Below are 19,706 nucleotides of genomic sequence, written 5' to 3' on the forward strand. Positions count from 1 at the left end.
ACGAAAAAATTAATAAAGTTTAAATTATAAGGACGAAAAAGACAATGAATTATATATTTTAAGGATGAAAATCGCAATTTAAAATCATAAGGATTAAAATAGAAATTTTCAAGAAACCATAAGGACTAAAAACGTAATTTACTCTTAAATTATAGACGCCCTCAGATTTGTAATTCCACGTTCGTATTTGCTATTTCCAGTCTCCTCTTGGATTTCGTTATCTGCGCTAAAATATAAAATTAAATTAAATTAAAATAATAATACAAATTATGGACACCGACGCCGTGGACCGCCCTTCGCGCTAAAAAGAAAATAAAGTGAAAATAAGATTTATAAATTGCTTGCAATGTGAACTAATTACTATTTGACCGTTGTTGAATGGTTTGTTTACTTTTTACTCGTTTTATTAAAAAATGATTTTTGAATCATTAAGAGGTGAATCTTGTTTGGCAAAAAAAAAATCTGTCTATTAATAGTTTTAAAACCCTCTGAATGATTTTGTATCGTGGGTCTCTCTTAACCATTAAGAGCCCTAATTTCATCGTAAACAGTTATCAAACAATTATATTTCATTTTGCACAATATCATGAGAGCCTCTTAATAATTTGGACCACTTAATGATTCTGCACAGCAACTGCCAAACGGCCCCTTAATATCGGATGATTAAATACCTTCTTACAATATAGTACAAAATGAAATATAATTGTTTAATAATTATTCAGAATAGAATTAGGGTCTTGAATGGTTAAGGGAGGTCCAAGATATAAAATCGTTTAGAGGGTTTTATAATCATTATGAGACAGACTTTTTTTTGCCAAACAAGATTCACCTCTTAACGATTCAGATGTTGCCTCTGCATAGAACTATTAAAAGGTAAACAAACAACCCCTTAAATTTCTCTAACCATTTCATAGAATTGACATATTATACCATATAAAAAAACGGCTTCTTTTATTTTAGTTCGAAATTTCCGCTTTTAGAAGTAAGAGGTTATTTACCAAATACTTACCTTGTCGGGTATCATTTTTGATCATCAAAATAGACTGTCGGTAAGCGTTTTTGCAAAATAAGCGTTTATTGGGTAAAATTCGTCTCTATCACTTATCTGGCATATTTTAGGTACTTGTTATATGCATCCAGAAGAGAAGATAACTGACACCCGTTAGACGCTTATTCAATAATCGTTTGGTAAATAACCCCAAAAAACGTGTACCGTACGGGTCGTTGAAATCCTCTCAATTCATGTGGGGTTGCCATGAAACTTTCCACAAGTCGTTTCTAACATGGACAAAATTGGTTCGAATAAATTGAACTCGTTTTTGGTTTGATGTTTTCCCCCGGGGGGGCGGGGGCTGAGACACAAAGGCTATAGTAAAGAAATTCCATTAAACTTTCTCATTTGGACCAAACGTGCCAAATTGCCACGATAATTCCGTTAACCCCCTCCAATATTGATAAATAGCGTTGTAGTAGGAAAAAGAAAACCGGAGAAACCCCGTTTTCGTACCTAAATTTTTCAAGGCCTAGCTCATGTTGATTCGAACAAACGTGTATTGTGTGGTCGTTGAAACCTGCTAAATTCATGTCGGGTTGCCACGAAACTTTTCACGTGTCTTTTCTAACACGAACAGAAGTGAGATGAATAAATAAAACTCGTTTTCTATCCGATGTTTTCCAAAGGGTCTGTTTGGTCGAGGTACAAAGGCCAAATCGAACGACCGTGCCGGATTTCCATGACAATTTCTGTGGTCCATCTAGAATGTCAATGAAAAGTTTCCACCAGAAAGAACTTGAAAAAACCGTTCTCGTGCCGGAAACTGTCGGAGTCATCTCGCATTGGCCAAATCGAACGAACGCACGTCTTGTAGTTCGTCGAAACCCACTCAAACCATGTTGTATTACCACAAGCTTCCTACCCATGGCATGCTATTTAATGAAACTCACTCAAATCATGTTGTATTACCACAAAACTTTCTACTGTAACGTGCTTCTCATTCAGAGCTTTTATTTAACTAGTCATGAGCCTAAAATGAAGTTCGTAGCAATAGTTATACACGTTTAAGCGCAACACCCATTTTTTGTCGATACACCAAGGTATACCCTTGGGTTTTTTCTTGTCCAGACCGACCGTGCCAGATTACCATGAAAATTTATGTGGTTCATCTGCAATGTCAATGAGATGTTTTCCACCGGTTAGAACTTGAAAAAAACCGTCCTCATGCGAGAAATTTATGGAGCCGCGCATTGGCCAAATCGAACGAATGTGCGTCATGTAGTTCGTCGAAACTCACTCAACTCATCTTGTATTACCACGAAATTCCTACCATAGCGTGCTCCTCGTTCCAAGATTTGATTTTACTTGTCATGGGCCTATAACGGAATCCCGTAGCAAAAGTTATGCATGTTTAAATGCGACGCTCATTTTTGTCGGATACACCAAGGGTATACCCTTGGGTTTTTCTCGTCCGGACCGACCGTGCCGGATTGCCATGAAAATTTTTGTGGTCCATCTGCAATGCTAATGAGAAGTTTTCCAGCAGAAAGATCTTGAAAAAACCCGTTCTCGTGCAATTCATGTTGTATTACCACAAAACTTCCTACCCTGGCGTGGCGTGGCGTGGCGTGCTCTTCATTCCAAGTCCCGATTTGACTGGTCATGGGCCTAAATGAGTCTCGTAGCATAAGTTATACATGTTTAAGCGTAACACCCATTTTTTAGCCGATACATCAAGGACAAAGAAATCCCATAGAATTTTCTCATTCAGACCGACCGTGTACAAAACATTCATAAATAACTAAAAAACCGTTTTGATGCCTCAAGTTTCCAAAGCGTTGCTCGTGAACGAATGTGTGTGTCGTCGAAACACGCTCAATTCATGTTGGGTTGCCATGAAACTTTCCACAAGCTGTTTATAACACGAACAAAACTGATTCGAATAAATAAAACTCATTTTTACTACAATTTTTTTCTGATGGGTCCGTTTGGTCCAAGCGCAAAGGAACCTCGTTGTATTTTTCTCATTCAAAATGACCTACCGTTCTAGGTTGCCGCGAAACATTTCATGAGCCCTCTCCAACATCAGTAAATAGTGTTGTATCCGCAGAAACTTGAAAAACCCCGTTTCTGTACCTAGAATTTTCAAGGCCTAGCCCATGTCGATCTGAAGGAACGTGTATCAGGTGGGCCGTTGAAACTCACTCGATTCATGTTGGATTGCCACGAAACTTTCTACACATCATTTCTATCACGGACAAAAGCGATTCAAATAAATAGAACTCGTTTTCGGTTCGATATTTTCTCGAGGGTCCGTTTTGTGAACCCTCTCCAACGTTAATAAATAGTCTTATAAAACCTCGGTTGGGGAGGGAAACGACTGTTGTTTTATAAACGGACAAAATCTAGTACGGTTAGTCTGGAATATTACAGAAGATTACTGGAAATACACCATGAAGATGAATAGAGCACCAAATGTGTCCTAAAGGCAAAGATTGCCACAAGTGAGTGTGTTTCTACAAAGATATAAAACATGATCCAAATCCCGACCCTAAAACGGAACTTAAAACACGATACATTCAACGCTCAAAGAGTTATACCCTACGGAGATGAACAAGTTAGGATGTGAGATTTGAATTTCTCGAGCTCGTTGATGACTTCCTCTTGTGGTCTATGAATCAAATCGATCATCCTCCATATCTGCATGTTTTCATCCATACAAATGTTTGATTTCAAGGGGTCGATCACCAAATAAGATTCATATGTTTTGGAGAACGTAGTAAGATCATACCTGTAGCGTTCCACCACCACCGGTGCTTTCACCATCGTCGGATACACTCACAATCGTCCATGGATCGTGTGAGTTCCAGTGAAAATCAACCACCTTATCCCTGAAATCATACCACAACTTCCACTCATAACGGACCTAGAAATTTTTTCAAGTGGTGGTACCATTTGACTATAAAAAACGAAGCTACAGATATTTTTTACAAAATCATAATTGTATGTGAGGTCCTGTGTTCGAGTCTTTTATCCCAAAAAAATTTAAAAATATAATAAACCTGAAATTAAAAGCTAAAAAACTAAGAAAATGATGCATATTGGATTCGAACCAGCGTCTGAAAGAGGAGAAAAGACCGTGCAAACTAATTCTACCAAGAGATCCTTCAGTTATTATTGTAGTTTCAAGAAATATACGGTTGCATCCAACAAAATAATGTGGTGGCACCTTTCACGACGCTAAGAAAATTCACACTATGACGGAAAAACGAATATGCACCATAGTGGGTTCGCCCCTATATAAAAATCAAACCAAACCACACGAATGCATTATATCCACACAAGATAAGGTCTGGAGGGTAGGATATACACAAACCTTGGAGGAGCGAGAACATAAAATTTAGAGTAAATTATGATTTTCATCCCTGTGGTTTATTAATAATTTTGATTTTCATCCTTGTGGTTCAGAAATTGCGACTTTCATCCCTATGATTTGCAATTCATTGCTATTTTAGTCCCTAGATTAATTCCTACCTTTAAGTATAAGGGATCAAAACTATAAAGAATTGTAAACCACAAGGACCAAAAGAATAATAAATCGAAAATCATAAAAACGAAAATAGCAATGAATTACAAACCAATGGACAAAAAACACAATTTATAAACCACCGGGACGAAAATCACAACTTTAAACAAACCATAGGGACGAAAAACATAAATTACTCTAAAATTTATTATTTTATAAATACTTGGTTAGGGGCATTAAATATATTATACATTTTAATAATATAATTAATGCTAAAATCCCCCAAATGGAGTTACAATTGCAGTTGAATATAATTTTTTTTAAAGATTTCAACTTCTATTTTTTCTATTTTAGTGAAATTATGGAGAAACCGTCGAAGATGCACCGACAAGTTTGCAATATCCACCTTTGTACTTTGACCAATAATCTTTAGATAGCTTAAGGTCAATTTTCTCTTTCTTTTACGTTGCTAAGATGTCATAATGTGAAAGCAAATTACGAAGAAAAACGTAGGGGGTGTGTGTGATCCGCTATATTGAATATTAAGCAAATGAAAGAAACTTTGTACCGGTGCCCAGAGTGACGGAACAATAAGCCTGGTGCAAATTTCGAGGCAGGACCAGAGCGTTCACCAATCTGCACACGAACAATACGCTTAAAAGACGATAAAGTGTTGCAAATTTAAATGTCGCATGATGATTAATATATTGTTACCAACCTTATTGTGATCCCAGATGTTCAAGACACCATCCTCAGCCGAACTTCCAAAGATGGACGATTTGTCTGGAGACCACTGAAATATGTATGTGTGTATATATGTAACTTGCTGAATGAAGTGTTGATAATCCGGAATGGTGAAAAGGGTAAAAACTTCTGGAAAAAATGAATACCTGTACACAAAGGACAGCGGCGTTGTGGTTTGTAAATATGTGCACGGGTGATCCAACGCCATTAGAAGTAAGATTTCGACGATCAAACAAACGAACAGTGTTATCAGCGGACCTGAAAAAGAAAATAGTTACTGGGCTCAGAAACGTTTACCCCCTTGCTTAATTCCTTACAATTCTGGCAAAATATGTTTTACTATCTTAAATGGATATCAATAAACAAGCATAGGGGAAAGTTTATTTAGGAATAGTAAATATTTTGAGAACTATGAGAACCAACTATTCATGAATTATTCATGATGAATACACCTAAATATTCATGATTTCTTTTAAATATATAATATTTATATACGGCAAATGAACTTACACACCCTCCTCACCTTTGGTTGGTTGAACCCCTGACCTCCTGAAAGGTTGGGCTCTACAGGTAACCCAAATACTGCTAGGCCAAAGGCCCTCTGGTTTCATGAATATTATTATCATAAATATCATACATTTTCATTATTCATGATATTCTTCGACAAATATATATCACAATATTCATCATGAAAAGTTGGTTCTTAAAATGTTTACGGTCCTCAAATGAACCTGCCCCAACAATGCAAATGCAATAAATAACACCTCAAAAGACAATATATGTGCGTTTTACCCTGTTAAAATGAAATTTTCATCAATCGGGTTCCAATCAACACAATGGAGATCAGCATTATGCGCTTTCTCGACCTGCAAAGAATAATAAAATAAGCTTAAAAAATATGTTATAAACCAAATATTAGTTCGCCGTACACATTGGTGTGCAGTTTCGTTAAAGATGTGCTACTTTGTTGCATACATTGTACATTGGAGTACTAATCAAATACAAAATTGAATCTTTGCTGTTTTAGAATGTGTTTTCCTTCTTTGCCCACACAAAATAAAGCACGAATTGATGAAAACTCCTATAAAAAGTAGATGCGAAGATCACCTTGACAACCGGAGAAGACCCGGTTCTCGCATCCCATAGAATAAGACAAGAGTCGTCACCAACACTACAGAATTCTTGTGCACTTCACTCACCACATATATAATAGAATTCAAACCAATTAGACTCGCCATAACCATTGGATAGGAAAAAGGATAATCACAAAAATAGCCAGAATCAGGGAATACCCACAACAAAATAGCCACAATTTTAGCAATTATTTTCGCAAAAACCCAACTTTTCGCGAACATTACTTTTTGTAAGACTTTTTTCTCGGTTTTCATGAACTTCACAAAATCCTCTTTCTTTTTGCAAAAAAAAAATCAGTATTATCAAAGAGTGAGAATGGGAGGGTGTTATAAATGCATTCTTGGAATTACTAAAGAGAGAAAAATGCATATATGGCACAACCCAACTTAACACTCTCATAATTTCAAGAATGCATTTATGACACCACTCCCATTCACATTCTTTTACCAAAAAAATAGTGTTTTAAAGAATTGTAATGTAAATTTCACAAAAAATAGGGTTTTGACTTTGAGAATTCTTTTTGCGAAAAATCCCAAATGTAAAAAAAAACTGACAAAAAGTACTATTCACAAAAAGTTAGGTTCGTGCCAATATTCTTTGTGAAAGGTCCCGAAAATTGAAAACAAAATTCTGAATGAAACTACAGTTTGCAGAAAAGATGGGCCTTTGCAAAAGTGGTGGCTATTTTGAGCTAGTTCGGAAAAAGCTGGCAATTTTATGGTGTCTGCGATTTTGTCTATTTTTGTGGATATCCCTACAAGAAATCATGTTCACATCATAAAGACAGTATCAAGATACCTAGAAGGGCAGAACTGAACATCCTCCACAGTATCTTCATGCCCTTGGAAGATACCTCTTGCTTGAATTTTAGGGCTCTCAGTAGGTTTCTCATCAGCCTTCGGGCTTTTACCGCCATTAGATCCCGGAGATTTCGTTGCTCCGGAATCCGTTGCCAAAGTGGAGATGTGATCATGAATACTCCACAACACAACAGACTTGTCCTTGCCTGCCAGAACAACAGAAAGTTCGATTAAGTACATCAAATAAATTAGTTATTTTGAGAATCAGAACTCGGAAGAATACAAGTGAAGGAGCTACCCAGATATATATACATATATATATATAATCAGACACATAATCATTTACAAAACCATTAAATCATACAATCTTACAAACAAGTTTTATGTGTTGTTTTACATATAAAATGACACGTGTGAAAATGCAGTGTTTGTACGGTGTTGTTTCATATGTGAAATGTTCAAGACTGTTTTGTGTGGGGCAAAAACAACCCTGAAAGTTTCACATACAAAACACTACTTTACAAACACTGCATTTCCATACGTGTTGTTGCATACATATGGAACAATACATGTAAACTGGTCCGTAAGTTTGTGTACGAATTATTGGGTTTGTAAAAGAAGGGGACACTATCAAGGGTAAAGTTGTCATTTTTGGTCAAGTAAAAAGCATAATAATTATTCATGTCTAAAACTGTGTGTCATTATCTACTAGACACTTATTTTCATACGGAGGGAGTACATTGATCCTTGTTTCTTATCTGGCTATATTATAGGAAAGATTGTTGTAAGTTGTAACCCAACACTACTCCGATATATTTGCATCAAAAACCATAACCCAAAAGCATAGTTTTGCAAATACAAAGCATCACCTCCAGAGAGTACAAAGGGTTCGCTTTGGCACATAGCAAGAGCAAATTCTGCATCTTCTTGATGACCGGTCAAGATCTGCAAGGTGAAGAATGTAAAATTAATCAACTTTCCGCCTTGAGAACCGAGAAAAATGTTAAATAACAATTATACAAACCCACATGACTAAAAATATCCACAACTCCACATCACAATAAAGAAGCATGCACAAAGAACAGCATGACGGAAAGATAAAACCAAACCAAATCGACAAAAGTTCCAACTGGAAAGTAGAGTTGGTTGAGATGTACACATACCTGACCTCTACCCCAAAAGTGTAGAATGGTTGTTTCCGTGAAAACCCCCCAGCTTGTGCAAGAGTGTGAGCAAACAGATAGAAGGAACAAAGACTGGCACATCATCAACATGGACCGAGAAAAATAAGAAGTACCAAAGGGCCATTGGCCCATTGGTACCCAGGTTACTTGTAGAGCCCAGCCTCCAAGGAGGTCAAGGGTTCAAACCTCACCAAATGTGAGAAGTGAGTATTTGTCATATATAAAATGTTATATACTTTACAAAAAGTAATGAGTAGGTACATTGAAAACATACAAAAGGTAGGCAGAACACACACACAAACACAGAGCAAGTAAGGCAAAAACACAAAAAGGCAGTAACCGTGTATATATGACTATCTACAACGACCCACCAGATCAGGACGGGACTCTGTGGCTCCCAGGACAGCATGGCGATTGGGCTGAGCTTCAACATCCCAGATAAGAACCTGGTTTCCAAGGGGAAAAAACAAAGAGGAATAAAGTCATATTGATCGAACTATACATCAAAACTAACCAAATATGGACAAAAAGTGAAACATGTAAAAAAATGCATACATCGGGACTGTCTGTGTGTGTGGCTACTATTTTGCTGTTCTGAGGAAGCTCCCTGATCCGATTTACCTTCCCAAAGGAAAAAGAAATATGTGATTAATAAAATAGTTTTGAGGCAGTTCGATAATTGTTTTATATGAGAAATTAGCGACCACGCCAATCATCCTAATTACAGCATGTTGCCTAAAATTGGAGCAAGAATTCATGGTGTTGTATGCAATATAAAATGCTTGTATATTTAATTTATGACATAAGTTTTAACCCTGACCTGAACGCATATGCAATCACTTTCATTTAGGGTATGTTTGGCAAACTAGCAGATAAGCTAGCTGCTAGCCTAGCTAATAAACTAATCAAGTTTAGCAAAAAAAATAGCTAATAAGCTAGCTGAGAAACGTAAAAGGACCCACAAGGACACTTTAAAAAAATCAATCAATTCTAACATATATAATATAACTAAAACAAATTAATGATATTATAAATGTTATAATTATATATATACATAATTATAGATGTGGATTTGTGTAACCAAATAGGAATTTTAGAAAGAAAAAAAGTTATATTAATTCATAACTAAAAATTAATCTTAATTCATAATTTTAAAAGGTAATATTAATTATAATTTATAATTTATAATTTACAATTAATATTGATTAATATCAATAAATAACAACTAATAATAATCAGGGGCATAATTGGAAGAAAAAAGTGGCAAAAAGCTCCTGGTAGCATTTCAATAAGCTCGCTTAGAGCATATATGCTATATTTTTTCTAAATGAAGTATCAAAGGTCAAAATCTTTAAAAAAACTACATCGTACTCCAACAGCTATCCTATTTTAAAGATTCTAACATTAATTATATTATTAAAATATTCAATACATTTAATAAAATAGTATTTCTCCCTCTTACTCCAATTTTGAAGAATTATAGATTCTCTCTCTTCCTTTCTCTATTTTAGCATACGTTATAGCATACCTGTTGGAGCAAAAAAAATCTCCAAAACCACCAGATTAATCCTATTTTAGCATAGCTGTTGTAGTCTCGGAGATTCTCTTATGACCATCTAAACGAGGCTTTTCAAAAAATAAGTTGGCTTGTGGCTGCCAAACATGACCTTATACCATCCATTTATTTTTAAAGATATCTCCATACGTGGATTGACAAATCAACTTCAACAAACTCGGTTAAATTAATCTTGGTCTATGAAGAACATCATCAAAAAAAAGATGCATGAATGATTACCTCTCCAGGATGGATAATGGTTTTAAACTTCTTTACAAAGGGAGATCGTGCTTCTTCATTAAACTACAGCACCAGTGGTCGTTAGTCAAATAAATTAACAAAAATTTGAAATCAAAATTTAGTGTTTATGTAAGAAAAATAAACAGAACCATAAACTACAAATTTCAAACTAATGTGGGGACTTACCTGTGCTATATGTTCAGCAGCTGCAACTCTTGGTTTAACAATTTCACAATTTGCTATCACGAGCGTGTTTGGAACGCTACCATCGGTCTGGAAAAAGGTTTAAGAATGTAAGACAATACAATAAATGCGAAACGTTTTGTTTATTATCCAACGCTCGTTTGCATGTGGGATAATAGCACAAATTTTGGAATGATTAACAGTTAAAGATGACGGCCTTTTATCTCACGAACTAGTTTTTTCTTCTTATGAAAAGGTTTTGTTTCTTTATATTCTACGCTTAACATAATTGACAAATCACCTAATAAAATCCTACTGGTTCTCGATTGGCAAATAAAAGCTAGGCCTTGGGGCTCTTCCCCGTAGATCGCACGTTCGAATCTACCATTGGGTATTTTCCTGATTGTTATCTCCAAGGTCCCTTGGAATTAGTCGAGGGGTGCACCAGCCGGCCAGTCACCCATGGTCACCCAAAAAACGATAATAAAAGAGTGGGTCCTAAGATACTTAAGAGCATCTCCAACATCTATGTATAATTTTTTTTCTAAAATAGAGAATTTATAATCAAAAATTATAAAAAAAATTACATCCAACTCCAAGAGCTACTCTATTTTAACAATTCCAGCATTAATTATATAATTAATATATTCTACAAATTTATTATCCCAATACACTTTTTAGAAACTTTATAAAAAAAGTATAATACATTCAACCTCATTGGTGGAAAATATTAAAATAATATTTCTCTCTCCTCGGTATTAAATTTTAGAGATTTCTCATTTTTACCTCCTTTCTCTTTTTTTCTCCATTTTATCATAGTTGTTGGAGCAAAAAAAGCTCCTAACTCCCTAAATTATCTACTTTAACATAGCTGTTGGAGATGCTCTAAGATTTGATGCTCACCTCTAGCTGTATTTTCTCCTTTCAAGTTGTTCAGCTAAGCTGTCAGATGTAAATCTACCGAATTTATAACCAACATTCTTATTGGTCAAGAGTTCGAACCTCCCCAAAAGAGAAAAGTGTGTGAGTTTAATTTGTCGTATATAAATATTATATACTTAAAAACATCATTCACCTGTTCTGAGAGGTAGAGTCGCTGGCGATTCTTGTATGTAGCTTGCTCTAGTAGCGGCCCCCATCTATTAACAAAACAAAAGCCAATGTGAGTAATATATATATATATATATATATATATATATATATATAACTCCCCAAATTATCAGCAAAACAAACTTACATGGAATGTATCTATGATGTTTCTCAGGAATTCAGCAAGCATACAACAAGTTTAAAGCATAAAATAGGCAGGGGCCTCACATAAAAACAGGGGCGTATTTAAGGAGGGAGGGGCGCCTGTGCTACCGCTCTATCATGCTGACATAGTGGAAATCTTTTTACGAGTCTTAAAAGTGCACTCGTTTTAATTTAGTGTGTGCTCCCTAATTTTACAAAAAGTGACTACAGACTACTTGTGGTATCATTGCAATGTGGCATTGTAGGTTGCATGGTCGAATCTTTTTGGTTCTCTTCTAATTTTTGGTAACAGCACAAAAAAAGAAGAAAAAAACAACTTGGGTGTTGCAAAAAAACTATTAAACCATACTTTTTATGATTAAATTTTGTTTTATTTTATATTATGCTAATTAATTTTTGCCTCCTCTTAGAATTTTCTTCTGGATCCACTAATACATAAACAGATTAGTCAATACTTCAGTCAAAACCCTAATGGTGGCAATTGGATTTCACAGTAAGTTTTACGAAACTCAAGTTCGAATATCTTAGGTGGCAAAGGGGTGGACTGGCTTTGCTCAAATACACAAATGGGTTCAATTTTGAATCCTGCCGGAGACAGGCAGGCTTTAACCCCTCTGCTAGGGGGCGGGTTTCATATTGGGGGGTCGGGTTGTAGCAATCAACCTTTTGATCAAATATGTCAAACTAACAATATCATCTCCTAAAAACAGCAAAAAGGGAAGTAATCGGATCAAATAGCCCTAATTATAACGTATTAAAGCCTACATAATTACATATATTAAAAGCTAGACAGATAGGGGTTAACAAGTTCGTCGTTTCCACTCTGTGCCTACTTCGATCTTACAAATAACACAGTACGGATTGAAAATGTGAAGTTGAAATTCAGAAGTATTGCATCACTTTAATCACCAAACACATTTACAGTTGATGAAATTGAGCAAAAACCAGTGGATTAAATGTAGCTCAAATCAAATCGGTCGGAAAAGAAAAACAAAACAAAACAAAACCCTAGAATGTAAAGGGATTGTACGAACCGGCAAGAAAGAGAAGGCCAAACGAGATTGTGATTAGCGAGCCAATCGTAGAGAATGGGAACGAGAGACTTCCACTGTGTGTATCGTTCGTTCACCGACGGCTGACCTCCTCCTTTCCCGCCTCTTTCCTTCATTCTCTCTCTCTCTAACTACACTGCCCTACTCTTCTGGCTCTACAGTACTGGTGAAATCCAGCAAGAGAGTGTTTTCTTAGTTGCAAAAACTCGAATGTTGTTTGGTTTTTCTAACCTTGGAATCAAGATGCTGTCATGATCTAGGTCTCAAAACTTATTGGTGACAATTTTGTACCATAGCCAGACCAATTGATATATAACAATATTACTCATTAAATAGGTATCAATTATAGTTGGTTTGTATATAGTATCAGGGTGGGTTTGTTTACATCTAAGAGGCAGTCTCTAAATCGTTAGGAGGTAAATATTGTTTGGTAAAAAAATTCGGTTTCTTAATAGTTCTAAAAATTCTCGAATGATTTTAGATCATGGGTCTCTCTTGACCATTCAGCAAATAATTTCATTGTAGACAATTACCGAACAATTATATTTCATTGTGCACTGTATCATGAAAGTCTCTTAATTATTTTGACCACTTAATCATTCCACACCAAACCATTCAGCAACTTTAGGAGTTTCGTATTGTAACATCGCAAGCTAGCCATACGAGATATGGTCTGCTTTGTACACACCAAAACTAACGGTTTTAAAGAAACGTATGAGACAACATTTGTTCCCCTCCCCAACCGATGTTGAATCTTACAATTCACTTCACTTGGGAGCCCATCGTCCTCACCAGCATATCAGTCAAAGACATATCCAGGGAAAAAAATCAAGTAGTGGCACAACTTGACTATAAAAAATACTTGATCTTTTTCACAATATTAATATAGATCTGTTGGTTGGTTTATTGTCATTGTATAGAAAAAACTCATGTTTTGAGTCCGATCTACGTATGTTTTTAAAAACACAGGAGGTGTATAAAACAACAACGAATATGACGATCAGGGGACTCAAACCTACGTCTTTTGTACAAAGGCATGAGCATTTACCATCTTAGCCATTAAAATATTGTGTTAGTATCTTTGATTCAAAAACTATATTGTGACATCCTTAAAAAACGTAAAATGCCCCCCTTGCAACAGAACTACGAAGCAACGACTTGTGCCACTGTATCTATCCATGTGGGGTCCACCCCCTGTGTCTGGCTATTGGCTCTGATACAATTTGTAACATCTCAAACTAACTGAACCATATATTATCCGTTTTGTCAGTACTTTGATTTATGACTTTAAAACGCGTCTAATAGACGAGGTATTCAGTCCCTTGTAAGGCAACTTTTGTTCTTTTCCCAATTGATGTGGGGATTTTACACGTATCATGGTAGTACCATGGTACGTCGTACTGATTTATTTAACTATTTATTAGTTTTTGTATTTTTGATATATTGAATATTAAATATCATAACATCAACTTTTTTGTTTAAGCTTTCGGCTATTTTTACGTTTACTTGTTGCAATTGAAAACCCCTTGAACATGACATGTTTTACATATAAACTCAAAATCTCACGCGAACTTTGAACAAACTCGCAAGTTTTCATATACGTAACTTTAAATTGATATAAAATAGTATCAACTGAAAAAATGATGGTGTGAATTAAACTGAGACCAACTATGATTTATTGTTGCACTGTATAAGATTTTGTATACCAGTTATAATTGGTTGGTACATGATATTCTCATTGGTTGGCATCTTCAAATTGTTATTTTTTTTATTAACATGGATATCCAACTCGCTATGTGAGCTATGGGTGTTTGCGGTCCGGTTTGGACGATCTAACCCCTTAGACCACAAACCAAACCGTAATGGCGGTTTATAGAATTTTCAAACTGAGCGGTTTGACATCAAGTGTCCAAACCGGTCAAACCAGACCATAAAAGGCAGTGTAGTCTGACCGGTTTAGGTGGTTGGGCCTTTAATGAACTTGAACATATTGAGTTTGGAATCGAAAAACTTGAAGGAAAGAGTTGAATTACTTGGTTGATGTGTTGATGATGTGCGCTGAAATCAAACAATGGATTAGGATAGATTGATAGAGTTATTGAGATATTTCAAAAATTGGAGATCGTCAATATCAAATGTGTCGATATGTTTACAGGCTTAGGGATTTTTAGGCGTCGATTCATTTGGATTTGATTATGTTAAATGTTAGGCTTTGTATTGGGTTTAATGATTTGGGCTATAGCCCATAAGTTAAAAAAGTTGGGTTTGCTAATACTAATATGTGTGCGTGTGTGTTATATGTATTTGGTGTTTGATTTGGTCCAAACTGCCCAAAAAGGGTTCCAGAGCGCAGACCGGATCGTCCAGTTTTGTTATTTTTCAAACCAGATCAAACCGCCAAAAAAGATTCGGTTTGACTTGATTCGGCCGGTTTGAGCGGTCCAACGATTTTTTTGAACACCCCTGGTGTGAGCCGACTAATCCTAGGACGATCACCCGCTTTGCTGGTAGTATGGAGTCGCCACATTTGAATCTCTATGGCCACGAGGGGGATTTTTATTCTTCCTTGATTCGAACATGTGACATCTAAACACTTTTGACCTTTGGAGTCCAAGCTCAGACCAATCCAACACCACTCTTGTGGTTCAAATTATTATTTTTAAATGGCGTCGAATTGATTGTTTATTATGATATAACAATCATGTGTATTATTTTAGTGTATGCTCGAGTCGTATTCTCATTGCTTTAAATCTATGATAATTGGACGATTAATTGATGGTCGATTGTTTTGGAACTAATCGATAGTTTGGCAAGTGTTGGTTTTGTTGTAACTGTGATTGTTGTTATGATTACAGATTTCCAGTTTGGAGTGTTTACTATTTGGATAAGACGGTTTGCGACATTTTTACGATCCAATTATAACGGTTTGGAAATATTTAAACTCAGAGGATGTTCACAAAATCTTTTATTAAATCATGTATGGATAATTTTGTCTGTCCCGATAAATTCGTCTCTCTGGATAAATGGGTGTTGTTTACTTTTTTTATTTGAATCAACAGTCTGAATAACATAAATGAGCGATTTACCCCCCAATATTAATTATTTGAACATCAAAACAAAAAATTATAAAGAGACCGAAGATGGGTGTCTCATATAGAAAACTTTACATCTAAGGCATCAAAATGAAATTTTTGAAAGTACGTTACCCAAAATATAAATCAAGTTAAAGTATGTTACTTTTTAATGTAATTTGCTCTATAATACATATAATAAAAAAAGTAAAAATAAAAACTAGAAATAGCACAATGATGTACTTTTGAAACCATCAAGTACATTAATTGTGCATTTGAGCATTTAAAGATTATATATCATCACAATTAATATGTACTATATGATTTCTCATAATAAATTTATAATAATGGAAATCTGCTTGAATAATTAATAACAGTATTTACTCAATATTTATTGGATTTGTGTTCTCTTTTTTTTTTTACATGATCAGATATGAGGGTTTTTTTTAGTGTAAATTAATAAATATCTGGTGTTAAAAGGATTTAATCATCTGAGAACTGTAAAATTTACAAGATCTGTGAGAATTTTTAGGGGTCGTTTACCTAAACACTTATCCGGTAAGCACTTACCTATAAAATTCAATACTATCGCTTACTTACCGGGTAAGATTTTTGTTTTCACTAAAACGCATTGTATGCAACAATTTATCCCGGTAAGCGCTAACCATGGTAAGAGTTCTCGTCTCACTTACCGGGTAAGACTTTTGATTATTGTCTTCGCTCTTAGCGGGTAATATTTTTAGTTCTTGCCATATTCATCCGTTAAAGTAAAGTGACTTGGTAAACGCTAACCTGGGTAAGCGTTTGGTAAACAACACCTTGGTGTAAATTAATAAATAGCTGGTGTTAGAAGGATTTAATCACCTGAGAACTGTAAAATTTGTAAGATCTGTGATAATTTTTATTTTAAGGTTATGTGTTACATATTTTTTTTGCAAATTATATGAAAAGGTAACGTACTTTAACTTGATTCGTATTTTGGGTAACGTACTTTTAAAACTTAATTTTGGTAGCTAAGATGTAAAATGTTAAACATTTAAGTGTCCGGGTAACCAGTTGAAGCATTAACTGGTTACCATGCTGATGTGGCGAGTAATGACTTAATGTGGTATTCAACTCAGTATTATTTGTTGACATGGATATCTTAATCTAACTGATTAATGCTTCAACATGTTTAACCGATTAATATTTTAACCGGTTACATGTGTACTTAAATGTTTAAAAATGTACATCTTATGTACGAAAAGAAAAGTTTTGAAAGTACGTTTCCTAAAATAAGAGTCAAGTTAGTGTACGTTACATTTTCATGCAATTTTTCTTTTTTAAACAAATTATAATATTTAATGTTTTTATTAACATATATTTGTTTCACATGTACTCGGTTCACAAGTTATTTGGCGTTTTGTGAAAGAAAATAATACATGTAAACACATTGTGAACCGAATACATATGAATTAAACACATTATGAAATAAATATATGTCAATCACTACATTAAATTATAGCCATAAACGAAAAAACATATGTAATAACACATGATGCACTGGTTTTTAGTGATCTCACGGTTTAATGTTAAGATTGGATCAAATTATACATTAAGAATGTAAAAAGTAAGTCTCAAGGGTTGTTTGTCTGTTTCACAGTTGTTGAATGATATGATGCAGAATGGGTTAAACGGTCAGAATGATTAAGAGACTCTTATAATATAATGCAAAATGGAATATAATTGTCCAGTAATTGTTTACAATGAAATTATGGTGTTGAATGTTTAAGAGAGACCCTGGATACAAAATCATTCACAAAGTTTTAGAACCATTAAGAGACATGTTTTTTTGCCAGACAAGATTCACCTATTAATGATTCAGATATTACATCTTAATATAACTATTAAAAATTAAAAACATGGAAACAAGTATTTCAAAAAATAAAAAGACTTTAGAATCTTATTCCCATTAATTAAACGTGGTTTTTATTTTTTATGATAAATTACAAATCCAGTCCTTCAACAATTGCTTGATCTGTAAATTGGTCTAAAAATTCAACTAAAAGATAAAAATAAATACGTTTTTTTAATACGGGTTACTTATTTTACTGGATTAACATAATAAATGCCTAAAATCTTAGAGGCGGTTTACTCAACGTTTACCCAGTAAGCGTTTACCGTCGAGAATCAATACTTTCACTTATTAGTCTATTAAAACGACATTGTATATAACGTTTTATCCAATAAGCACTTACAATGTAAGAATCTTGGTTGTTGTCATCGCTCTTATTTGGTAAGGTTTCAGTTATGTTCATCCAATAAGGTAAAGTGACCTGGTAAGCGCTTACCGAAAAAATGTTTAGTAAACGGCCCCTTACTCGATAAAATACAAAGTAAGAAACGAGAATATTACGCGATAAATGAGTGCGAAGATTCTTACCAACAAACACTTAGGTGTCGTTTACCAAACTTTTACCCGGGTAAGCGCTTACCAAGTCACTTTATTTTACCAGATATATATGCCAAAGATTAAAAATCTTATCCAATAAGAGCGAATGCAATAATCGAGAGTCTTACTCGGTAAGTGAGAAAAATGACTCTCACCATGGTTAGTGCTTACTGGGATAAATTGTTGCATATGATGCGTTTTAGTGAATAAAATCTTACTCGACAAGTAAGCGATAATATTGGATTTTACCTGTAAGTACTTACCGGATAAGTGTTTAGGTAAACGGCCCCTGGTAGATAAGACTATTGCATATGATAGCCATTTTGATGGTCAAGAATCTTCCCATATAAGATTAGTAAGAATGATGACTTTAACGATAAACGTTTTTGTAAACAGCTCTTGAATACGCAGATTGAGCAAAAGTTTCAAATTTCAATGATTAAATATGTAGTTCGCTCGTTTTATTAGAGTAACGTATGCTTATAAATCGTGAATACATCAAATCCAAAATTACAGTTGTTGGTTGTTGTTTATGAATTTTGATTATACAAATGCATACAAGTCTGTCCAACGTTGACTTTTTGTTGATTTTATTTATTTTTAAACATTAAACGTAAAACATAAATTATGGTAAATGTTAATAGATGATACTTACGAGATCAGGTTTATAAGTTATTATAAGTCAGGTACAACTTTATATTTGAACTAAATAAAATTAGGGTTGTTTGACGGTTGCTGAATGATTTGGTGTAGAATTATTAAGTGGTCAAAATGATTAAAAAGCTATCATGATATAGTGCAAAATGAAATGTAATTGTTTGGTAATTGTTTACAAATTATCAATTAACGTTTAAATATGTATAAACGATTAGTGATGCATATTAAATCTGTTCATAAATTTACCATCACCCACGTTACAACTGATTGATATCCGCCTTTAGCGAAGCCAGCCCATAACAAAATGTTAGACCGGCTAACACAACTGAATTGGTTGAGGAAAAGGAAAAGAAATTCAAAATACACGAAATCAAGGGACCAAATTTGGTTTGCAGGGTTTATAAAAAATTACATGGTTTGTATTTAAAATACACACACATACATATACATAGAGAGTTAAAGCGATAAACGTAAGAAGAAATCTAGATAATTGATCACCTTTAATCTCAAACCAACCAATGAATTATGCTTTATAAGAGAATTGATGTGATAGAACTCTTTAGTTAGGATTGATCAAAGAGTATAAATACATTCTTACTTTTTTTTACCATTCTCACCGAAAACTCAACCCCATGTGTGTGTATATATATACACATACATACATACTTGGGATCATGTGAAACCAACATGTTTTCATGAGACCAATTTTTTTACACTTGAAGCTTCACAGTAAAACATTGTGAAGGTTTGACTTTTTTTACCTTCACAACATTTTGCTGTGAAACTTCAAGTGTAAAAGTTTGGTCTTACGGGTCTCACAAAAACAGACCGGTCTCACGTAAACCCAACTATGTATATATATATATATATATATATATATA

General features: G+C 34.5%; 1 protein-coding gene across 1 annotated transcript; it reads right to left on the minus strand.

Annotated features, from left to right (window-relative positions):
- Positions 1–3,360: 3,360 nt before the first annotated feature.
- Positions 3,361–12,944, minus strand: LOC112508917 (WD-40 repeat-containing protein MSI4-like). The gene is made up of 15 exons (XM_025113768.1): positions 12,649–12,944; positions 11,436–11,499; positions 10,364–10,450; positions 10,178–10,240; positions 8,938–9,003; positions 8,754–8,828; positions 8,068–8,143; positions 7,197–7,404; positions 6,372–6,453; positions 6,057–6,130; positions 5,411–5,522; positions 5,239–5,313; positions 5,089–5,156; positions 3,786–3,885; positions 3,361–3,694 (listed from the first exon to the last, which is right to left on the minus strand). Exons 1-15 carry the CDS (start codon positions 12,780–12,782, stop codon positions 3,596–3,598), a joined length of 1,383 nt encoding a protein of 460 aa, XP_024969536.1. The 5' UTR covers positions 12,783–12,944; the 3' UTR covers positions 3,361–3,595.
- Positions 12,945–19,706: the final 6,762 nt, after the last annotated feature.

Source organism: Cynara cardunculus, assembly GCF_001531365.2.
Source record: "Cynara cardunculus var. scolymus isolate 2C chromosome LG 3, CcrdV1, whole genome shotgun sequence".
Taxonomy (NCBI): domain Eukaryota; kingdom Viridiplantae; phylum Streptophyta; class Magnoliopsida; order Asterales; family Asteraceae; genus Cynara; species Cynara cardunculus.